The sequence below is a fragment of the Ambystoma mexicanum genome, chromosome 10, assembly GCF_040938575.1.
Source record: "Ambystoma mexicanum isolate Mex_15411 chromosome 10, UKY_AmexF1_1, whole genome shotgun sequence".
Classification (NCBI taxonomy): Eukaryota; Metazoa; Chordata; class Amphibia; order Caudata; family Ambystomatidae; genus Ambystoma; species Ambystoma mexicanum.
In genome coordinates this window covers 1,594,940,236-1,594,965,568 of record NC_090932.1, presented here as the reverse complement: position 1 = coordinate 1,594,965,568, position 25,333 = coordinate 1,594,940,236, and the positions used below count along the sequence as shown (strand labels likewise).

General features: G+C 49.0%; 1 protein-coding gene across 4 annotated transcripts in view; it reads left to right on the top strand.

Annotated features, from left to right (window-relative positions):
* Nucleotides 1–25,333, top strand: part of SNAP29 (synaptosome associated protein 29) — a 119,571-nt gene that overhangs the window by 59,474 nt on the left and 34,764 nt on the right. For all 4 annotated transcript variants that reach the window (XM_069619952.1, XM_069619953.1, XM_069619954.1 and 1 more), the window contains one exon: nt 1,885–2,078. In XM_069619952.1, the coding sequence (XP_069476053.1) occupies nt 1,885–2,078 (194 nt within the window). The remainder of the gene's footprint in view (nt 1–1,884; nt 2,079–25,333) is intronic.

The window sequence follows — 25,333 nt, the reverse complement described above, 5'->3', positions numbered from 1 at the left end:
CATCCTACCACGTAGGATACTCAAACACTCTACTGCACCCCCCAACCCCCTTTTTCCAACACAACACTTTTGACTACGGAAAAACACTGAGCCATTTACCTGACCTGTCCCAACACAAGGGTCAGGCAAACTAGGGCAATTGACCTGTCTCTCTCACTCTCTCACTCTCTCACTCTCTCACTCTCTCACTCTCGCACAATATGAGCAAGGCAGACCACACGACGAGAGATCTAACCCAGCACAGAAGTTCAAGAGGAGGATAAAGGCAGCCGAAAGGGTGACTTGGAGAGACTCGACCTTGCCCTTTCCAATACATGCCCGCGCAACCTCCGTGGAAGGAATCATAAGACTGTGAACAATAGCAGACGTGTGTTGCAGCAGATGTCAACGGTACACTGGGACGTCCTCTGCTGATAACCAAGCCGGGGACAGATGCTTTCCACTGTGGTACCGACCATGACTCTAGAGACCGCTAAAGCCAAGCAGTTCATCACAACTGTTGAGTCGAGGGGAGAGCCGATAAGAAACAGAACTGTGTTGAACAAAAGTAGCAAGCGACTAGTTAAAGAAAGTACAAAGAACTGTTAATACGAGAGGGGAAAACCAGCTACTGAAGAGTCGGTCACCACGTGGGCGCTCACTCAGGAACCTCTGGGCAATTACCCTATTGTTGAAACTACCGTTACAAGAAGGCCTTGGGAGAGGCGCAAGAAAGGGTTCAAAGTGGTCATACAGAGGTCTAGTAAAAGCCTCTGTACATTCGAAAGTCTTTGGCAGGCAGATGAAGTGAATCCTGCATCCTAAGAAAGTAAAAGGAATTGTGTGATTGAGAAAGGTTGACAAAAGTGAACCCGACGGAGGGATGTCCCCAGTGAGCTGTTTAAAAAGACATTAAGATTGGTGACTGCCATAAATAAAGTTGATTTGGAAAGCCGTAGTGAACCCGACGGAGGGAGGCTAACATTCGGGAAGTGTCTGAGCACAGAAGAGGGGGATCCAGGGGTGAAAAGGCATCACACAACGTGCAGGCAGAAAGGAACTTTTGTTTTATTATTTTTGGAACAACTCAGGTATTCCGAGGCAAGAGACTTAACCACCAAAGGTCCTGATTCCCAAGAGCAGAAATGTAGGCTTGTGCTGGGAAAGCTTGAGCCTGTGCTGTGCTCCGGAGGCCCATCTTGTCCTGTGCTCAAAACGTGGGGCAGGGAGACCCCGACTACTGCATTCTGACTTATTTGTGAACACTTCTTTCCTGTGAATCCTATCAATCTTTGTTTGTATTTTGTGTAACGATTGACAATAGGTTTTTCTTAGTATAGGTCCTTTTATTGGACAAGACGCCACTAGGGCTGCCTTATTATTTTTTTATGGTTGTAGCTTGGTCCCATCTTAGATTTAGGTTTAGATTAGGCGTTTTTCCAACCCGCATATAGTTTAATAAGCACCCTTGAACTAGGATCACTTGTCTCTTTACTGTTGCCACTATGAGCTCCTTACAGCAGTTATTTATGGTACATAACCATTATTTCCATTGCAGTGTTTGTTGGGCCTAATCCCCACATCTTCCCATCTTCCAGAATGTAGGCCTTATGCACAGTCTCCTAACTTGATAGTTTGGCTAAACATTACTTGTCTTTCCCCTGTTCACTATAATAAGATGACCCCTCCGAACCATCCCCTAGGGTTGATTCTGAAAATCAATCTTCAGAGACCAATCGGCTGTTTGAGTAATCATCCCAGATCGTCTGTTTTAGGTTTTGGCTACTCTGGTTTGCCTATCTCTTCATCCTTCATCTTATTTGGAATGAAGTATTCGCATTGCCATCCTTCTTTGTTCTTTTTCTGGGCTGCTGAACCCGCCTCACCTCTTTCTTTGTTCCACAGGAGCTTGTCCGCCAGGGAGAGTCCTTGAAGCGCACGGAACGGATGGTGGATTCTATGGAGCAGGATTTGAAGATCAGCCAGAGGCACATCAACAACATCAAGAGCGTCTTCGGGGGACTTGTCAACTATTTCAAGCCAAAACCCACCGAACCGCCAGCTCCAGCTACTGCCCCAGAGTGCAAACCTAATAACAGGTGACTGGAAATTGCTGCCCCCCATCCTCTACCTAGTGTCCAAAATGCCCTAAAGTAAACTAATCTAGCCCATTTGCTCGCAGACCCATTTGGACTCCTTTTTTAACACATTTCCTCGCAAGTACAAATGGAGGGGCAGGGGGTTGGGTTTAGGTATTTATGGGGAGGAGGATGTGGGAGGGGAGGGCACAGGGCCTCTCCCCTCTGCATTTGTTTTGCGTGGAAATGTGTTATAAATAAATTAAATTGCGTACAAATGGGCCTCCAGCAAATTTTCTCGAGCAAACAGAGGCGAGTAAACACTCCTTCATGGGTATATCTGTATGGTGCGACCCACATTTTTTTTATTAATCTTGTTATTGGTTTTACAACATATAAACTCATTTCCCCCTCCCCCCCCCCCCCCCCCCCCCAACATCCCATCCCTCCCTCCCACCCCCAGAGGCAGATTCCACCCAGTCATCGGTCCATTAGTTTCATGGATTGAGCGCCGAAGTTCACTGTTAGTCCAATAGTCTTAGGCGCTGTGGACACCACCCCACCCGGAAGTCGTCTCTGAGGAAGGTCAGAGTTTCTCCCCATTCACTCGCAAAGGTTTGAATCTTATCCTGCGTGGCATACGAGCCACAATCTCCCAAATTTTCTGTAACCCGTCTTGTACCTTGGGCACCTCTGTACTATTCCAACTTTGCTCTATTACTGTCATAGCTGCGAGCGTGAGGATCCTGCTTGCTTTTTCATGATTTGCTCCGGTGGTCTGTTGCCTCCCGGCCTTTAGGCCTGTTCTTGCGCCTTTTGCACCTCTTGCCAGAAAGGTTCTATTTTTGGACATCGCCACCAGATGTGCTCTGCCGTGCCTTCCATCCCACACCCCCTCCAACAGGTTCCCAAAGTCATTGGATATATCTTGTGGAGGCGAGCTGGCGTGTAGTGCCAGCCAAACGGTATTTTATACTACCCCTCTTGTAGTTGGGATGCTCTTGCTAGTTTGGGTATCCTCCTCCATAGCCTCTCCCACTCCTCTCTTCCCATCTCCCTCTCCAAGATCTGTTCCCATTTCTAGATATATGGCCTGTGTTGTCTGGGTAATGTGCTATCTAGGATTCTGTAGAGGTTTGATATTAACCCCTTTGGCCCGTCTTTGGACAGGAGAAACTTTTCAAACGGTCATATTCCTGGTCGCTGCCTGTTAGTTTCTGGGGTACAAGACCCAGTGCTGTATGTGCGCGTACCTCAGCCTTTCCCCTTCCCTCACTTTGAATTCCCTCTTACAGTCCAAGAATGAGAGAACCGCCCCATCCCGGAACATATCCCCAAGTATTTTGCAGCCCCCTTCCTGCTATTGCTTGAATGCCCCTTGTTCTAGCCCAGGTGTAAAGTCCCCATTATTAAATATGGGTGTGAAGGGGGAGGGGAAGGTCGTGATTTTTTGGATCTTACCAGTTTATCCGCCACTAATTTCGATGTAATAATCTCTAAAGATGCTTGGGTCTAAGGTGATTCGGAAGCCACAGGACTTCTGCCAAGTTGTGATGTACGACTGCTGTGTCCATTTTCACCCATTGTTTATTTTTCCCAGATTCCCCCTCTTGGAGCCATTCTCTAATTACCCACAGCTGCGTAGCCTCAAATTACTGTTGAAAGTTTGGCAGGGCCAGCCCTCCCTCCTGTCTAGGCGCCATCATTAATTGCCTACCAATTTTCACTTTTTTCCCTTCCCACAAAAACTTGTTGGTTCTCCCTCTTCGTTCCCTGAAGAAGCCTGCTGGTATCGCCTGGGGGATTGCTTGAAAAAGATATAACATGCGGGGGAGTGTGACCATTTTAACTGCCGCCACCCGACCCATCCACGAGACCCAGAGGTTTCTCCACCGATTAATGTCCTTTAGCAGTGGGGGGGGGTAGTTGGCAGCGTACCAGGCCTCGAGAGTTGCTGTGATTTTTATCCCCAGATATCTAATCCCCCCTGGGCTCCATACAAATGGGGTGGCTGTCCTCACTGAGTCACGCATCTCTGCTTTCAAGGTCAGATGCAAGAGTTACGATTTGCCCACGTTGATCTTTAAGCCGGAGACCTTTGCAAACTCCTAACAGGCCTCTACTAGCTTGAATATATTTCAACGGCATTGTCAGGGTGAGCAACATATCTGCAAATGCTGCCACTTTCTGAGTGGTCACCCCAAAAGGAATGCCCTGTATCACTCCCGTTTTCCTTATTGCTTGTAGGAGTGGTTCCAGATTGCGTATAACATTGGGGACAGAGGGCAGCCCTGTTTTGTGCCCCTATTCAGTTAAAGGGCCTTGACATGGCCCCGTTCACTGCTATCCTCGCGGATGGTGTTTGATAATTGGCCTGCACCATTTTCAAGAACTCCCCCACCCTCCCACATGCCCATCTTCTGCATAACCCTGAATAGGAAGGACCACTCCACACGGTCGAACGCCTTCTCTGCGTCTAATGCTAACAGGACAGCGGGAGTGTCCATCCGCTGGGCCTTTTCCACTAAGTGGGCCACCTTCCTAATGTTATCCGCTGTCTGACGACCTTTTATAAATCCCCCCCCCCACCCCTTTGGGAGGAAGGGCTCCAGCCTATTTGCCAGGATGTAGAGATCTTGGCGTCAATATTTATCAACGCAATGGGTCTGCATGACGTCCTTTCCTCTGAGTCCTTGTTGGGCTGCGATCCACATTTTAACCCAGTAACCAAACAATAGATTGTGCACCTTACTGAATACTCTTCCCCCCGCCTAAGCATGCCTAGTACCATATATGCTGCTCCCATCTATCCAGCATAAACTATTTCTGATGTTTGTTAATCTGCTTAGAATCACATGCTGTGCATAGGTCCGACATCCAGTGGTCACTGCGGAGTATTGCATTTTGTTTTTCGTAGTCGAAAAGGGGACGTCGACAAGGCGTGTCTGTAACACTATCCCTATAGTGACGTGCGTTGTACCCACAATCCCTCACGCGTCGAGGTCCCTCAGATTGTTTTTTTCCGCCCAGTTTCTGGTCGCCTTTCGCGGAGCTCCTAGAGAGACATTGCTATACTTACCACGGACCTCGGTCCTTTTGTCATAACTTAATATACTGGTAACGATCCCTCCCCCTCGACGTTAGCTGTGAAGCTGTTTCTCCGCCGAACTATTTTCGACGGAGAGGAAGAGCGGAGGAGATCCTTCGGCGCTGCCGAACACGTGGCCTGGCCTCGACGGCCAACTTACAGTAGGGAGAGTGGGGGTTAGAACTTTGTCTCTTCTCTTTGAGAATGTCTTTCTTTCTCCCTTTTCTTTCCCTTGGGGTTGTTATCGCCAGCTATTATTGCCTCAGCTATGGAGAGGACACCATTTAAGTTTTGCCCACGCTGCAGGGGCAAATATACTTGGAAAGATAAGCACAAGCTCTGTAATCGTTGCTTACCCCTTGATCACATAGAGAACAGCTGCGCAGCCTGCAAGCTCTTAAAACCCAGGACTCTTAAAGAACGTAGGGTTAAGAGGTGGGCAGACTACGCGATGTCGAAGTCAGTTTCCTCACCCGCTGCCGCTGTTACTGAAAGTGACGAGGAGTGCGATAACTCGACGTCCGTTACGGAAGTCATGAACCCCCAGAAGGAGCGCTCACGCTCCTCGTCGTCCGTCCCCGGCCCCGACGGGCTCGGCTCACGCCCTGCTTATGGGGATGAACACCCCGGCGACAAGGACGCACACAAACCCCATAAGGCTAAACACACTACCCACGGCTCTTCTTCGTCGAGAACGAAGGATCCATCAGCGCCGAAGGGGACGCAGGGCACTCCGGCGTCTACCGCAGACCGTAAAGGTCACAAGCCCCACCCGCAAACGCAGCAGCGACCAGCGATTGGGCTTCCATCTAACACGGGCGCTACCCCAAAAACATCCGACGCAACGCTCCATAGAGCGACCGTCGAGGTACAACGCGCAACGCACACAACGTCGACACCAAAGCCCTCGACGGACAAAATCGTGGCCGAGAGCCTAGCGAGAATTGTCGCCGAAGACGAACGTACGCGGACGACGAAACAAACGTCGAATACCGCGTCGAAAAGACACAAAAGTAGCCAGGAACTGCCCCCTTCTCCAAAGGACGCTTCCGAACTACCTGAAGGCTTTTCAGAAGGAGACGGGACCCTCTCGTCGACGCTGTGGGAGCGTTCGAAACAACTCGAAGGCGAAAACACTAATTTTCCCCCTCTAGATTATTCAGGGGTACCCCATGAGACCCTTGAAAGACTCCATTCTTGCATGGAGAAAATGGAAAGGTTTCTAGGAAACCAAGACCCACCCACTCACAAAAGACAAAGAGAATGGCCACAGGATGACCCTAGAGTCAAGATTCCTAGGCTGGTTGACCTCACTGAGGAGGAGCAATACCTCCAAGAAGATGAGGAGTGTTTGGGTGGAGAAGAAGAGGTAGAACTTGAGGAAGAGGGCTTCGAAGAAGATCCTTACACCACTCCTACAGGGTTTGAAGAGGATACAGCTACCTCGCAGCCCTGGCATTCACCGTCAGTGCAGCCTTGGCAATCCCCATCAGTACATTCAGACCCTGATGCCTTTCTCCCTTCTCCTCTCAAGGATTCACACGGTAACTCCTCTCCCATAGATGACCAACCTTCCCTCAATGCACTATTGCGCAAGGCAGCAGCGCATTTTGAGATTGATACAGGGGAAACTCTTCCAGACATCGACTTTGTAGAAAAAGTCATCAAAGAAAAAGCCCCTGTTAGCCAATCTATTCCTCTCCTGGCTTCTATTAAAAGAAGAATTTCTCCTTCCCTTACTAACCCAGCTCTAGTAAGAGGGGTCAACCCTAGAATAGAAAAGCTCTTCAGCCCTTCATCCTCTGACCCTTTATACATCAGAGGACACTCTATTCCAGACTCCCTTGTGGTTACCAACACAAGAAAAAGAGCAGGGGTGCCACTATCCACTAGTGAAGCACCTCCAGACAAAGAAGGCAAAAAACTCTACGCACTGGGGAAGAGAATCACGACCTCCGCCGCCTTCTCCACTAGAATTGCTAATAACAACTCTCTTTTAGCTAGCTACGCAGATGCACAGTGGAACAAGCTGCGCAGCGAAGCAGAGGAAGCACCTGAACCTCTGCGTTCTCGCCTGCTAGCTATAATATCAGAGGGCACACTGGTAAACCAGGGCATCGTTAAAAACTCCCTAGATGCAGCTGAGACGGCTGGCCGCTCCCTAGTTCAGGGAATACTTCTCAAGCGCCACGTTTGGCTACGCAATTCAGGTTTTAAGCCCGAAACCCAAGCCTCCCTCATAAATAAACCCATTGAACAGACGCATCTGTTTGGGAAAGCAGTAGATGAGGCCCTAGAACATGCTAAAAAAGAGTTTGATACCATCAAAACTCTTGATCAAATTTCTAGGCCCCCTAACAGGCGAGGCTATGGTAATAAACGCTCCTTTCGTGGCCAAAGACAGCAGCAGAACCAACAGCAACAATATTACTCTGGCTCCAACTGGCCCACCAACCAGGGTAACACCCAGTTTAGTCAAAGAGGCCAACGCCGTGGCAAAGGAAGAGGTCGTGGCTCCAGCCCCAGAGGTTCCACGCCCAATACCAGCAAATGACCCGAAAATTCGGGTCCCCTCCCATGCATCACCGGTCGGGGGCCGGCTAACATCGTTCCTTTCAGCATGGGAGGGAATCACGTCAGACCGTTGGGTATTATCCACCATAGCCCACGGATACTGCATCGAGTTCAACGGTTCCCCGAAGTACAAACCCCCACGGAACCGGCGCATGACACCGCAACACCTCTCCATTCTTCTTCAAGAAGTGGAAGAACTACTAAAGAAAGAAGCTATAGAGCCCGTCCCCCTATCACAGGTAACAGAAGGTATTTATTCAGTGTACTTCCTTGTACCCAAAAAGGACTTAACCATGCGCCCTGTATTAGATCTGCGCCCAGCGAACATATTTGTCAAACCCCAAAAGTTTCGTATGGTGACCTTACAGGAGGTAATCCCACTGTTATCACAAGGGGATTACATGACAACACTGGACATGAAAGATGCATACTTTCATATTTTAATGTTGCCATCGCACAAAAAATACCTCAGGTTCAAAATAGAGGACAAACACTACCAGTTCAGAGTACTACCCTTCGGGATAGCATCTGCACCAAGGGTATTCACGAAAGTACTGGCAGTGGCAGCGGCCCACCTGCGCAGATTATCCATCCCGGTATACCCTTACCTCGACGACTGGCTCATAACAGGGGATTCTTACGAAACATGCTTCTCCAATACCCAAAAGACCGTAGACCTTTTGTCCCAACTGGGCTTCTCCATCAACGAAAAGAAGTCCAGCTTAGACCCCAGCCAAACCAAACAATTCCTAGGGGCTCTAATTCGAACAAGGGACGGCCTCGTATTCCCCTCCAACGAGAGGGTCCAAAACATGCTGTTTCAAATTCCCCATTATGTAGCAGGCCGAGAGGTGACGGTACGCAAAGCAATGCGCTTGCTAGGGATGATGGCGTCATGTATTTATTTGGTACCTCACGCGCGCCTGCGCATGCGCCCAATGCAAGAGTGGCTCTACAGCCAGTGGTGTCAGGCCAGCGGACAATGGGACGATCTAGTGGTGGTCTCGCAGGCCTTGGTTCTCTCGCTACGGTGGTGGACAAAAGAAAACCTGTTATTAGGGAAAACTTTTGCCACACCCGCAGTGGAAGCCACTCTAACCACAGACGCATCCCTTACAGGATGGGGGGCTCACCTATCCCATCAAACGGCACACGGAGTGTGGACTCCGAGTTTAGCATCCAAGCATATAAACCTGCTGGAACTACTAGCGGTGTTCAAAGCACTGAAAGCCTTTCAGGAACACTTACAAGGAAAGACAGTGATGGTCCTCACAGACAGCACCACAGCCATGTACTACCTCAACAAGCAAGGGGGCACTCACTCTCCAGGACTGTCCAAGCTGTCCCAGAATATATGGAAGTGGGCTCTCAAACACAACATGTTCCTACTAGCACAACATGTACCAGGGGAACTCAATCTGCTAGCAGACAAACTCAGCAGAGACTTCCCCCTGCCCGAAGAGTACGAATGGCAATTGCACGAAGACATCGTCTTAGACATCTTCACGCAATGGGGATTCCCGGAAATAGACCTGTTCGCAACCCTGGAGAACTCACAATGCCAAAGTTACGCCTCCAGGTACCCCCAGAACCAGTCCAGGGGGAACGGTCTGTTGATTCAATGGTCAGGGAAATTTGTTTACGCCTTTCCCCCGACTCCCCTTCTCAACAAAGTGGTGCACAAGATGCACCAGGAGCAGGTTACCATGATACTAGTGGCCCCAATGTGGGCACGGCAACCTTGGTTCGCTCACTTGATGGAGATGTCCCTATCTCCTCCAGTGAAACTTCCCTGCCCGTACAACATGCTGTCACAAGACAAGGGCAGGACACTGCATCCATGCCCTCAGACCATGAACTTAGCAGCCTGGCTCCTGAGATCATAGAATTTGGACATTTACAACTCCCACAGAGATGTATGGACATCCTCAGGGAAGCCAGAAAACCTAATACTCGACACTGCTATTCTAGCAAATGGAAAAGATTCGTTATCTGGTGTAGAGGTACTAGCATCAACCCAGTTGACTGCTCTCCTACTGACATTATTCTATACTTGACCCATTTACTGGATTCAGGTTTAGTATTCAATTCCATTAAAGTCCACCTAGCGGCACTTTCTGCATACACCACTTCCCAACTTAAAGTGTCGTGGTGGAAGATACCAGTTATCAAAGCCTTCATGGAGGGGGTAAAAAGGATACACCCTCCGATAGCTAACCCAGCTCCCGGATGGGACTTAAATGTGGTACTTTCCAGACTCATGGGCCCTCCCTTCGAACCCATGCACAAGGCAACTCTTAAAGATATCACCCTTAAGACTGCTTTCCTAATAGCTATCACCTCCATTAGGAGAGTAAGTGAACTACAGGCTCTTTCTGTACTAGACCCCTTTGTAACAGTTCACAAAAATAAAGTGGTTCTACGCACACACCCAAGGTTTGCACCTAAATTCATCTCGAAATTTCATGTAAACCAAACTATAGAACTACCAACGTTCTTTCAAAACCCTTCCAGCTCGGGAGAAAAAAGTCTGCATACACTAGATGTACGCAGAGCTGTCATGTTCTACATGGAAAGAACCAGACCACTGAGAAAGACTAATCAGTTCTTTGTCTCGGTGGCAGCAGGAAGAGAAGGAGATGCGGTCTCAAAATCCACTATATCTAGATGGATTGTTCAATGCATCACTCTCTGTTACACTCTTGCTAAGAGAGAACTACCCTTCAAGCCAAGAGCACATTCCACTCGAGGCACTGGGGCTTCCATAGCATTCATTGCAAATGTTCCCCTTGAGTCCATCTGCAAAGCGGCTACCTGGAGTTCTGTGCACACCTTTACAAAACACTACTGTCTAGATGCACACTCTAAATCTGACTCCCAGGTGGGACAGGCAGTATTAAGACATCTTTTCTCTACTGTTCCTTCTCATAACCCACCGCCAACTCCGGGTACTGCTCGCTAGTCTATGCACAGCATGTGATTCTAAGCAGATTAACAAACATCAGAAGACAATGCATTACTTACCGTAAAAGCATTTCTGATGGTTGTATCTGCTTAGATTCACATGCGCCCACCCTTCCTCCCCGCTCGGATGGAAGGAACATAGACTTCCTTTATATCTCTCTTTTCTGTACTCACTCACGTCTATAAGGCTCCCTCAGGGCATAAAAATACAAACAGAGGGACCTCGACGCGTGAGGGATTGTGGGTACAACGCACGTCACTATAGGGATAGTGTTACAGACACGCCTTGTCGACGTCCCCTTTTCGACTACGAAAAACAAAATGCAATACTCCGCAGTGACCACTGGATGTCGGACCTATGCACAGCATGTGAATCTAAGCAGATACAACCATCAGAAATGCTTTTACGGTAAGTAATGCATTGTCATCTGTAGCATGCCAGTGATAAGCCTTTCTCTTAATATTTCTCACCCATCCAGCAGCAGCACACTCCCTCCCACCCAAACTACTCCAGTTATAAAGATAATAACGGATACTTGGAAACTCAAACCCACCTCCGCAACGCACCCCCTGTCCAAGTGCAAACATCACATGAGAAATAAAAGCACAGCCTTAGTCCACTCCACATTCGTGCCTGTCAAGGAATCGGAGATTGATTCTGTCCTCACCATGTTCCTCCTTCATTGGTCCATTGACAGGTAAGAAAAGTGTAGCCTTGCTGACATTCCTTAGTGAATCCTACAAAGAAACCTGCGGCTGGCATTGTCCAGGCTGTCAAACCTGAAAGGGAATCTCAACAACTAGCCAAGCTGCTAATGACTAGCGGGATGCCCATAACTAGAGCAGCCCAGACGTGGAATTTTTTTTCTTCCATGCAAGCAGATGTAGCCGGAATATTGTATTATACATTTTTTAATAGATGGACAAAGGAAGGGGAATCTGAGCAAAGGTGGAATCTGGATCAAATGAATAGCAATTTTCTTTTGTAATTGGAATAAAAAAGCACCGGGCATCTGTGGTGGGTCGGACTCATTAAGGGCACTCTAATCCACCTTTTATCAAATAATAAGAAGTCTATTTTGCCTATTTCTAGAAGAAGTTCCCTGCCCATGTAAAGGAACTAAAGGTGCTGTTGTCAGGAAGTGCCAAAGAAGGAAAAGTCCTCGGTCCCAATCGAATTCTACCTGATCCTACCACTAAGATAACTAAGTTAAACAAATCCAGGAGCTTGCCTTGCTTCTCCTGGTGTGCCAGTATATTCTGACAGTTTCTTTAGCGATCTCTCTATTCCTTAGGCTGCTTTTTTAGCACGATCTTCTGTAATAGTCTCTTTATACCTTGGATTAACTCTTGTAGTCTTTGGTTTTGTACTCTATTTAGTGATGTATCTGTGACAACTTTCCTCGTGATACTATCTCACCTTCTTGCTGCATGTTTTCAACCTCATAATCAATTGATCCAGGCTTTCTCAGCTTGGTTTTTATTTCTTCCCACTTAGTATTTCCCCTCTCCTGGGTTCTCGCTTTGTAACCATCTTGTGTACTTAATAGTCTTGCCTGTCCTTCTTTATTACTAGATTTTATGACATAGTTTCTCTCCTTTTCCTCTTTTCCTCTTGGTGCTCATAGAGTATTTCCCTCCTTTATTGGGTATTTGTTTGTTTGCACAGGGTTATTCAATCTCTATTTTTTAGCTTTACACAGGTTTATAAAGTAACTTGTGAGTACAGGGACAAGTTTCTTTTCTTGTATTTGGCTGCCTCTGCATTCTTCTGCTTCTCCCATTCAGAGTGAGTGTATGGAGCAGATGAGTGTATGGAACGCTTGAGTATATGAAGATAATGAATGTACAGAACAGATGAAGATATAGAACAGAGGAGCCTAGAGATGAATATATAGAACACGATATTGCTGTTGATTGCATGAACGCACAAGTGCTTGGAGCGGGATGAGTACGTGGAGCGGGATGAGTGCGCAAAACAGATGAATGCATAGTACGCGTGTGGGCATAAAGCAGACGAAGTGCCTGGAGCGAACGAGTGCCTGGAGCACATACAACTGCATGACGTATATAGTCCGGTTTGGAATGCAGAGAACGTTTGAAAGAGCATATAACCCATCATATCACACCACCATGCTTACTCTCTCCTTCACATCACCACTCAATTAGAACACAGAGATACTATGACACTATTCGGTATAACTGTTCTCCTACCAACATCCGCCGCTTACTCCACATCATTCTATGTAAACACTGCCGGTTTCACACCCCCAGCCAGGCGTTCTCCTCAGGCCTAACGCAGCCACATCCGTTCCGGATAAATCCTGCCAGAACGAACACATTCACCTGTTCTCTGAACCACCACACCTACCGCTAAGAAGCAGCTATTACACGAATACTGCACGAGCTGCACACATACCTGGTGCTCACACGCACCTTTTGACTCTCCCTACTCATCTGAACTTCGGTTCCCAAGGGCGTTCAACCTACCGGTGCCTTCAGACCATACCAATTGTGTATAAGGTGCTATATAAGTGCAGAATAACATAACATTCTCCCCGTTACCTATGTTGGGCGAACGTGGCAGACCATGGCATTTACTCGGGCGATCCTCTTCGATACTGCTTTTCTCGTTCCTTGGTTTCGCCACAATCCTGTTCTCGGCTTCCCTTCTGCCACATATGGGGGTTAACGTTAGGAAGCTGCTTGCACTCCCATTTGCCTTCTCTGATGGTCTCAGCGTGTTCCATCGGGCGTCCTGCTCACCATGATGGATGTGGTCTTGCCACCACCTGACTCTGGTTTCCTGTTTCACAACTGTTCCTCCGTTGTTGAGCATGCCGGGCCCCCCAGAGCCTTAATCTGGGGCTCTGCAGCACTTCGAAAGTCACAGGCTCTGTGACCCGCCTCGGGTCTACCTCTCCAAGGCGCACACATGTCGGGGGGACGAGGGGGTTCGCCAGGGTATAATACTCTGCTTCTCCATAGTCCTGCTCTTGTTCCCGTTAAGTATGCGTTTTCTCATCAAGAGACATTCTCCTTTCCTTCTCCGGGCTGGTTGATTCCAGCATTACCTTCAGCCAAACGTGAAGATGTTAGTTTTTGTAGCAGCTATTCCAATGCATGCTACTATGCTTTGTGGCTTAGGGAATTCCTCACATGAACAGGAGTCCTTGTCTACTAAGGGGGAAGAGAGAATACCTTCCATAGGTGTCACTTTATAAAACAAACACAAACTATTGCTTTGACCACTAAATATAGAGGTTGGTTAAAAGTGAAAAAGCCCTACGAGGCAAGCACGGATTCATTGAGGCGGCAGACGGCAGCATTGTTAGAATTGGGGCTAAAGGGCCCGTTGCTAGGGCTGGCAGAACCCCATCTGGCAATTTGCGGCTCCACATGCTATCTCCGATCAGGGCTAAGGACTGCCTTCTTTCTGATTGCGTAGTGAATCTGTTTGTTGGCACCTGTGCTACCTGCCTGCCTGTGGATGCCTAGTGGTTAGACCCTCCATCTCCCAGAATATCAGAGCCTTGTCCACTGCCCTTGTATACAACAGTGTCCGACTGCCCCAAATAAAGCTCTGGGCTACCCATATGGCTGAATATGAGCCTAGGCCCGTCTTGGCAGCAGGAGGCTAGTGCAGAAGGAAACTGATTTTTATCCAGTAAATGTACATTGATCATTTAGTGAAGGAAGCCCTGTATAAGTGGGATTCTACAAAGCCATACTACTTTCAACTTGACATTTTTCTTTTGGTACTACCACCACCACCACCAATGTAACACCCACCGGCTGCGGGATCGAAGGGTCACACTGTGTTGCAGTTTCCGTTTGTAGCCAGTCTTGCAGTTCTCCCCACTAGGTCTGGACCATGTGACTGTCACACTAGCTACACCTTATTGAGGCAATCTAAACATGTCTGGGATTTCTTGTGCAAAAGGGAGGTGACCCAGCAGGCTGGAATGCTTAGTTTGACGTGGGGCCAGGCATGATTTGCATATGCCATTTACACCTCTGTGACAGCACAGAAAGCTTAAAAAAAAAAGTGGTTTGGAAGGTAGCTGAGTTCAGTGCCAGTGCTTCTGAATCATTCAAAACCATACACCGATCACTATTGCAGAAGTCGCCATTCACGGGCTTTGCAGCACAATTTAACCAGGCCAAACCGCTTAAAACATGAGCAGCGATTCGTTGGTCTCTTTAAGACTGTTGATGGGGATATTCCTTAAGCAGTGTTAAATCTTTTGGTATGCCTTTCTGAGTTGGGGGTACCGGCGATTCCCTGAATGGCACCAGATGCTCTAAATGGTATTGTGGCAGAGAAGCCCATGCCTAATTCAAGAAGTGGAATTGTGCGATTAACAGGTACACTTTACACTTTTTAGTAATAATAGAGAATGGCCATATTTTTATAGAAATATATTTTTGGATAAGTAAAGGCAAGTGATGGAAAAAGTAGATATTGTAAAACAAATGTGCAACACTGTAACTGGTAAGAGTTCTTGGAGCCTTTCCTAAAAGGGAAAATGCAATCGAAGGCGAATAAAACACCTTGGCCCTCATTACGACCCTGGCGGAATTCGGAAAACGATGGCGGAAATGCAATACCGCCATCGAATAGCGCTCGGTGCGACTATGACCCGTCACCGCAAAGTACGAAGCCATTAGCGACACCGTAGTGAACGCCAACGCTAACTGCACCAAGCACGCACGCACGCGCGCGCCATGCCAAACCGTAAACACCACCATGGCGCAAGGGTACGCTAATTCCGACCCTAGCGGACATGTACCTAACGCCATCAAGCATGGCGGAATGTACCATTCCGCCATGGTGAGAAGTACGGCATCGCGAATCAACCGTAAACGGCCCCACTGAGTGCCTGTACACCGCTCCCTGCCCACAAAGTACAACTCCCCGTAGGTGCAATGAAGTCACAATGCAACCATTGAAATGTACAAGTCACCCATGCATGCCAACGAACAAATGAAACACAAGAGGGGCCAATGGGAGCTGCAGGGCACAGATGGCATGAATACAGAAGCCATCCCAATGGACATGACCACAGTCCCCCACCAAGAAACGCACGCAAACACAGGCACCTGTGACCAGCAATATTCCGAAAATCACATCATTCCACCAGTCCACCTGGCTGACCGGCATCTGTTACACAAAACCCAATCCCCCGCCCCTGAGCATGACAACATTCAAACAGTCATATTGGCAGCCCCCATCCCTGACCTCACGGGCTTCGTAGGCAAACGCGCCCAGTACAGTACCACGCAACTAAACTCCGAAGCTGGAACCCAATGCAGATCTCCTCACAATACATCGCTCCCCAAATAGGAATATGCCACATCACTTGCAAAGAAGAACGCTACACGGGCCAAATCAGAATAGAAATTTAATGCACAACAAAATCACCAAGCCCATACATCCATCAGGCCATGAACTCCAAAACACATTTCACCATTGTGGGCTGCATCCGCAAGAAATGACCAGCCACTACTTGTGTGACGCCCTGTTCCATCATGGTACACAGAGCCACATTCACGTACGAAAAGGCAACATGGAAGCGCACAGAACCGCAGGGCCGTCCCAATGGGGAGGTACTAGTCCAGCTGAAAGGCCGAAATGTTGCTCCGAGCCACTAGTACTGCGTAAGGGCATGTGGCCCATTGGCGATCGTCCCATAAGATCGTAATGCTGCTCCACTGATTAACACGAAGCAGCAGGTGTCGGGAGTAAAAGCCATCTGCAGGAGTGGCATACAGATGGCAGTGGCAAAAGGGGAGGAGATACCTGTCAACCAAAAGAAAAGAAAAAGAACAGAATGGCCATCAGAACTACATCCGAACAACTCACTTCAATGATCACACTGAATCCACAGCCATATGCATGCTAGCCCACTCCAAAGGATCATCACCACCCCAAAACCACTTGCGACTCATAACCATCTATATCGAGGTGTAAACACCATCACAAACGAGTGTACCTGTGCATGCGTCTGTGAAAACAGAATCCATCTGATGGGATTGTTAACGTGCATGGACACAAGTGTCTGAAGGCGCGTCGAGAAAGGGAGGGCTCAACAAGGCCAGATAGACGATGGTCCCACTATGGCAGCCCTGCATCACATAGCGCAGGGGAGGCGGATAGATTCCAAGAAGCCCTGAACATGGCAAACTCTGTATCAAATCATCTGCCCATGCATCCATTCATCATTCCCTCATCCCGGTATAAAAACGCCAGAACATTTACTCACAACATTAGAAATATCCATTGAGTCTGTGCGTTATGCAGCCTGCAAAATCCACAGTGCCCCAGCCCGTAATTCCAGTGTTGTGAAGTAACATGTATTTGGGAACGTCCGGCCTCATCGCCCACGTCGCTATTGCGCATCCCAAACTATTCATATCAATCATTGCTTCCTCGCCATGGCCCCTGTCTCAAGGACATTGAACAATAGAACGTTATATTTGCAGTCAGACCTGTGGGCATCTCCTCGCCGCGAGCTGAAAACCGAAAGCGCCGCCCTTCGAATTCCTCATTTGCAACATCACGTCGAAAAGGCATCTGTGGCCGTTTGAAATCACAAATTAATCCATCTAGTGCGGCTGTGTGTGAAAATGGCAACTGCCTTCACCCACAAATGGGACGCCCCGCCCGTCGGTGCAACTCGGTACAGTGATGCATGAGGGCCCACCGTTACTCGAGTACTACGTTCCACTGACCCTTCACAAGTCTGTTCGCGACGGCAAAGATTGTATGTGAAACAATGGGACCATAGCCGAATGTACATATCAACAAATGTTACACGGCCATCGGGTACAAATACATGATTGCAATAGCAAGATGCCATTACCGAATTGCAGCGTTGTGTGCGGAACGTGCTCGGCCAAAGGGGAGAGCAGCTTGCACAGGTGGAATGAATCGCCACAGGTGGAGGCCATACAGCCTGAAAACACATAAATTGCACACCCAGTCTCCTCCCACAACCACACCCACTCCGAAATGCTACCGGCAGGACTCGCGATGTTGGCCCTGGGGGACCTGATAGCACTGCAAGTACTCCAACTCCAAGAAGAAGACGAACACCAACTACAACCGGCCGCACGGAGGAGACGCGGCCGCACGGAGGAGACGCAGGAGGAGGAGGAGGGCAAGGCAGGGCCAGCAAGGGCCGCCAGCACAGCCACTACCACCACGCAGGCAGGCCGCAATCCCACGCCTCCGAGCACATCCGTTCAACCTCACTGATGAGCAGATCCACACCCTCTACCGTTTGGACCGGGACACCATAGCCGCCATTGTGGACATGACACAGGCTGACCTTGTCAGCATGATAGATAGCCCAACCGCCATCCCACCCCTACTGAAGGTGGTGTCTGTATTCCACTTCCTGGCCACAGGCACCTACCAGCACACAGTCGGACAGTTGCATGGCATTTCTCAGCCACTGTTCTCACGGACACTATTGCAAGTGCTCGATGCCCTCCTGCAGCACGCAGACGACTACATCTCCCTACCACGCTCAGAGCAGGAAATTACAAACACGAAAGTGGGATTCCATGCACTTGGCGGCATACCGGGTTGCATTGGTGCCATCGACTGCACCCATGTTGAATTGGTCGTACCACATGCCATGGAGGCCCAGTACCGCAACCGAAAACAATTTCATTCCCTGAATGTACAAATGGTGTGTGACTCCAACAGGATCATTACACATTGTTGTGCCCGATTCCCTGGATCAACCCATGATTCTATGGTCTTGAGGAACTCTACAATACCACGCTACATGGAGCGACACGCAGGGAACAGATCCTGGCTACTCGGTGAGTCTCATTACATGCATGATAATGTGGGGTATGTGATTCGGCAATGACCTGGCAGGAAGGGGGGGGTGGTGTGCGTACGTAGCAATGGCATTCCACATAATCCGTTTATCGTCCACATACAGGTGATGCTGGATATCCACTGAAGAGATGGCTCCTCACACCAGTCCGGAACCCACGGGACCAGCATGAGGAGGACTACAACCATGCCCACTCACGTACCCGTGTAGTCATTGAACAGGCATTCGGCCTACTGAAGACTCGTTTCCGCTGCCTCAGCAGGTCTGGCGGGGCACTCCTGTACCGCCATGAGAAGGTTGCAAAGATGGTGATGGCATGTGTCATGCTCCACAACATGTGCGTACGTAGAAATGTGCCCATGCCCCCTGTCGCAGAACTGCAAGCACCTGATGATGGTCATGATGAGGGTGGGGATGTGGCAGCACCTCAAGGAGTCTGCGAGGCACCGGAGGGCCGTGACATTCGTCAGCATCTCATTGATGCATGCTTCTAGCACTCACGCCTGGTGGCTGATACATGGACACGGTACTCGTGGCACTGTGTGTGTCTGGTACATGCACAATATGGACTGTACGCCTATGATGGCCTAGTACACAATGATCATTGTCCACACATCACATTGGTTGATCGTGCACTGTTTATGGCATATGTGATATATTGAACACCCTATCGACCCGCCACCCAAGTGAGCCCAACACACCCCCTCCACCCTCCTACCTCCCCCCCGAACACCAGTGTCCAAAGATGCTCATTGTCAGTGGGCTGTCGCTATTGCAAGCCCCCTCTGCGGGTATCAGGGGCACCCCTGCCTGTGGAGCGCAGGTTCCTCCCAGATCTACGTTGGGGGCTGCCCTGGACGGAACTTGCAACGGATGATGTCTCTGCCTGCTCACGTCCATGCATGTCCCTAAGGGTTTGTGAGAGCTCAGTGAGCACACGGCGCACTGCGGCAAGTTCGGCACATACGTCTGTGGACGTCGCATGCAGTTCCCCCCTCAGGCTCTCGGTGCTTCTCTCCATTTGGACTCTCAGGCTCTCGGTGCTAGTCTCCATTTGGACTCTCAGGCTCTCGGTGCTACTCTCCATTTGTGCCCTTAGTGTCTCTGTACTTCTCACCATTTCTGCCCTAAGTGTCTCAGTTGATGTTTCTATGTCTGCCTTCGTGCCCCCACATTCATCGGCATGGTCCTTGAGGAGCGTGGCCAGTTGCTGCTGTTGCACGATTAACTGGTCGAGGGACTGTTGCCTCTGCTGGGCCATGGCCATTTGCGGGGGTGTCACAGAGGGGCTGTTGACCTCATGTTGCCTTGCCACAGGGCTTGTGGGGGATGGCCAGTCGTCGTCTTGTGGGTGCCCCTGCGTGGTATCCTCATGTTGTACGGGATGGGACAGACCGGGGGATTGGGACAGGTCATGGATGGATCTGACTACGACATCCCCGTCTTCTGTGTCGGAGCATGCTGCCATCAATGGGGTGTCACCTATGGTGCTGCTGCCACCAGAGGCAGTGCCTTCTGTGGCATCCGTTGGGGGGACCTGTGGTGGTGGTGTTGTGGGCATGCGGGCTGCTGGGGTGCCTGTTGATGTTCCCTCCTCTGTGCTGCCACCTGATTTGTGCTGCTGCCGTGTCTTGATGCGTGCAGCTGAGGTGGAGGGTCTTTGGCCGTTGGTCTTGGCCCTCTTTGCAGGTGTGCTGGTAGGGGTGTCCTGATGCTCGTCGTTTGGATCGGACCCTGTGGTGGAGTAAAGGAGGGCGAGGGTTATTAATGGGTCTGTGGGTATTGGAATGGCATTGTATCACATGAATTGGGGTGGTACCTGAGGGTGATTTGGGTCGGGGCCTTGGAGGTGCTTTCATTTGTGTGTGGAGTGAGGGTGCAGTTGTTTGGCAGCCTGCAGTTAGGGTGTGCCTGCTGCACGTGTAGTGGGTGTTTTAGGGGTTTTTAATTATTTATGTATTTAATGTGAGTTTTAAAGTGCGCTATCAGGCCGATGTGTGTGGACGTTCTCCTGGACAAGTGTTTCTGTTGCACTATGTGGACACATGGTACTTCACATGATTGGACATTGTGGATTTAGCATTGTTTTATTTGGCCCACCTACCTGAATCTTCGGATGTCTGCACTCCTTTCTCCATCCCTCCAACTCCCTCTATGCTCTCCATTCCGATGGTGGAGGCACAGATTTCTTCCCAGGGGGTCAACTTGATGGGTGATTCAGGACCTCCCCCGGTGGCTGTGGCAATGTTGCGGTTGGCAGAGAGTATGCTGCGGACGCGTATCCGCAGGTCGTCCCATCGCTTTCGGCATTGCTGTGGGGTGCGGGGTGCGGTCCCCACCGCACTTACCCGCTGTGCCACCAGAGCCCATATGGCCTTCTTGTTTGCAAGTGCCGTCCTGGTCATTTGTGTGCAGAAGACGACGGCAGCATTCTCCTGGAGGGTCTCTGTTAGCACGGTGAGTTCCTCACGGGAGAAGTGGACCTGCCGCTTGCGGTCGCACGCTTTCTTCGCTACTTTTCCCATTTTTCTTGGTTTCGCTAGGGTGGATGACGGGTTGGGGTGTGTCTCAGGGTAGTGTTTTTAGTGGTTGTGTGGTTTTAGTGGTTTTATAGGTGTACGGCGGGATGTTTCCCGTTCCGGGCCCATGTTTTTACTTCCGTTTCCGTATATTTACGGTCACCGTACTTTCCGGTAGGCGCACACTGCGGTGTCCGCTGTGATGGGTGGCGGTATTGCACCTAGGGCGCCGTACGGCGGCGGTGTGGGCCGTTTTGGGGTCATTTCCGCCATCGCGGACTTTGCACTTCCGCCATGCCGTGGTGCTCGTGCCCGATGGGTCGGAATGGGCCGCACTTTGCTCCTTCGTGCAATGGCGGAAACGCTATTTACGCTGTGGCGGTCCGGTCAGTCACTTTCCGCCAGGGTCGTAATGAGGGCCCTTGTCTATCTAGCTCAGCAAGAGTGTGGAAAGAAACAGATGAGGGCCAGTTGTGCGAATTTGGGCAGTCTTTTGCAGGAAAGATGTGCCTCCTGCAAAGTGTAACTAGGAGCAAATTCTGGATTTCCATTGGAGTAAATTGAGGGGGCGAAACGAGCGAAGAAAGGATCTGCTAACAGTACAGGAGTCAGGATCAGCAAAGCAATACCACAAGTCTGAACAAGCAGCCCTGGGGGATGTGCTTGTTGGTTTCCAGAGGTGGTCACTGTGTACGTTGATTAGCATCCAACGCCTTAGATTCCAGCAATGACGCACCAGTGCAGTAGGGACCCCCTAGACCTTGGAGGGCAATAGACAATTTGGTGGTTCCTGGGTTGTCGGTCTGCATCAGAGGTGCTGAAAGTTGAAGACGCCGTACATAGTTTGGCAATGCATGGTTCTTAATTCACCCTTGAGCACAGGATTCGGCTTCTGAAGCTGGGGTTGGTGTGAGCAGATCTTGTGGAAGAATCAATATTGAAGAAAAGTTTGCAAATTCACACGAGAGGGGTTGCCAGCCACGGACATAGTTCAGTGGTGCTGTTGCAGGATCAAAGGTAGCACAGGTTCCTGGAGTGTTTCATATGGGGAAAGGGAACCCGGGTGCTTTCTTGAGGTCCTGGGATGCAGAAACTCTGATTCGTTCAGAACGGATAGTCTTTGCGGTCTGGCAGCAAAGGTGCTCCCCCTTCTGGATACTGTGATGCAGACTGTCAGGTGCTTCTGAGAGGAGGCCTTCAAGCCTCTGCGATCCAGTTGTCCCCACTGAATCGGGGGGATGGAGCGCCACAGCCTGTTTCCTCTAGTCTTTTGTAATGACGGAGCTGTGCCGCCTAATTCAGTGTGGCGTCAAAGGATACTGGCAATTGTATAACTGGAATCTTTCCAACCCCCCCAATCCCCCCATCCCCCCACCACCTAGGTCTTTCTTCAATGGCTGACTCCGCCTCTGGTTGTACTTCAGAAGCCTTTCAGAAAGCGTACTTCCTTAGGGTCTCTTCACGCTAACCCCACCCTGCAAAGCCAAATCCTGTGTCTCAGGATAATGTGGGTACCCTACATCGATGATTACTGCAGTCAACTAGTGTTTCTGGCCCTTATCGGGCAAATCGTGAACAATAGTCTTTCTCAAGGTTCTTTGGGTCACTCCAGCACTGTGTCTTTGATGGAACCTAAGGTGTTCCCCACACATGCACAGGGACCACCTATGGAAACTGACAGCTGCCTGCTGCAGCACTGCCTTTTTGGTCCTAATGTGTTGATGGCAAGTGTGAGGGGTCAGAAAAGAGAGGCGGACAGTTGTTATTTTCTCAACATTTGTCATATTTATTAAAAATAAAAGGGGGGGGTGGGATAAAGGCCTATCTGTCCCTATCCTATCAAGAATGTTCCTGCCTAGCATACTAAAGATAAAGAAAATTGACCTTCTGCCCAAATATATCTCACCCTAACATACACAACCAAAATGTGTAAGGTAAATGTGTCTGTTTCCAGTTCAACAAAAATGTGCTTAGGTTCGAAAGTATGACTCCAACACAGTAATACTTGCGTCCAGGGATTGACCCCCTTCCCATGAATCAATTCAGGAAGACTTTTGAAAGAGTTCGGTTTCAACAATATTCTATTAAGTTCAATGAAAAATGTCTTTCATACAACATGTCCCTCAAACTGCCAAGTAAATGTCTCTTCCATAGAACACTTGTTCATAACCAAAGTAACTGTTTCTCTCATGAAATATTCTTCTCAAGATGTCAAAAGGATTACATAGGAGGATGTCACGGTCTTTCCCAGAGAATACTTTTCTCAGGACGTTAATACAAGTGTTTCTTTCATAAATGGTTTTCTTAAGAGGTCAGAGTAAGTGTTTTCCTCATAAAATACTTTTGTTAGAATGGCAAAATAAATGTCTCTTCTTGTAAAATAGTTTGTCAGGATGATAAATGTTTTTTTCGACAACGTTTTCTCCCTTACACAACTGTTCCTTTGCTGGTTTACTCTCCTGCCAGGAATGGTTTCTACTTCGCACAACTGTTACTGTCTCACTGCTTGTTGCAATATTTTTTCCATGTTTCTCCACACTGACATCTCATGAGGAGAATTGCACAAGGTTTGCCCAGTTCTTTGCTTATGGCAATGTGGGTTAGAGGTTTCTCCAAACTGATATTCCATGTGAGGAGAATTGTACCCTTTGGGCATTTTTGTTTTACATTGCTTGGTATTCAGATTGCCTTTCCAAGTGTCCTTTAACTTTATGATGCGTCTGCCCCCCCACCTTCCCCCACCACCACCCTCCCCAATTCCTTTTTGTCTGTCTCTCTGGATTAACGTGTATCGATAACGGTGAACGGTTGTCTGGTCAGTTTCTCTGCTCACACAGCGTCTCTTTTGGTTCCCGCGTCGATCTCTCGCACCTCTGCCAATGGAACCTTTGCTGTTCGTAAGACTGCGCCTTGCCCTGTCCTGCAGCAGCGGACATTCCCCAGAGTCCTTCTCTGGTACGCAATGCTTCCAGGCGTATGCCTGTGAGCCTCGTCCTCCTTCAGCACGGCTCGCCTCTGTGACGCTGCTTTGGAGCTAGTCTCTCGATTCGTGTCCTCTGTGGTGTTCTGCTCCTTCTCCCTCATTCGGGCTGCGACCACCGACTCTCCTACGACAACACAGTGCAAAGCAAGATGCACCATTTTTTAAATCTCCCGCACAGTTTATGGTTCTTTGACCAACTAGTCTGCATCTTTGGCTTAAAGTTGCTGCTATTGTACATTGACTCTTCTCTCCTCTTCATTGTCCCAGTACCTTAGATATTATGGGAATTGAAGTTCATATTGTTTTTAAGAGTCCCAAAGCTACTTTGTTTCAAATGTTTATTGATATTTAGTTTGTCAGAAACCAGAGTTATCTGAACCTTGTGTGTAGTGATGGTGTTCAGCCCTCTTACCCAGGACAGAAACATTCTAATCAGGCATGTTCAATGTGACCTGTGTTCCTGAAGTGTTAAGCTTCTTCTGTTGATGGGGTATTTCATATAATGTTCTTTGGGTTTGAACATGAGAGAGTTGCGCAGTGACAGCATGCCATTGGGTATTTGGGGAATAATAGGATGTTCATCGCCACAGAAAGAAGAACACCGCATCCCTCCCAAGGGAGTCACCACTTCTCACATACCGCCATCTCCTCCCATGTGATCCTCCCTCATAGTACCACCCTCAGGGTTAGGTAGCAACTGCCTTCCACTGGCCACATGGGAGGAGATTGTGGGCTGTGGATCAGTGATGACTCTGCAGGATTCATCAATCAAGCCACCTCCTCCCCTCGTTATTTCTTAGCCCTGCTCCTCCCGTTTATCAAGAGTCTTCTGTGATACAGTCTACCTGTACTCCAGAACCTGCTCCTTGGGAGACTTCCACAGAAAGTAACCCTTTCAAACCAAAGACTGCCCTATGTCAACACTACTGGTGTCACTTGGCCTCTTGAAACACTCTGGCCTGGATAGGAATTGCATGCTTACCTGATGCTGCATTTTCCTTTGAGTAAAGACTTTCTGCTGAACTCAAAAAAACTCAAATTGAAACAGTTTGTTTACTTGCTACCGTTCTCTTAACTCGAAGTGTAGTGATTCTTTTTCTCTTGCCATTTTCTTGTCCAGTCATGTCATGCTATGCTGCACATAGTTCTAAACAAACAAACTTGCGACCGGTGACCCCCTAGCTAGGGTTGCTCTTGCTCATACTCCAAATAACGTTGGAGTATCTGCATTTTGGTGTTGTCAGGGCAACTCGCTGTAGTCCAACAGCCTCGTTGTGACCACAGTGTCCTAT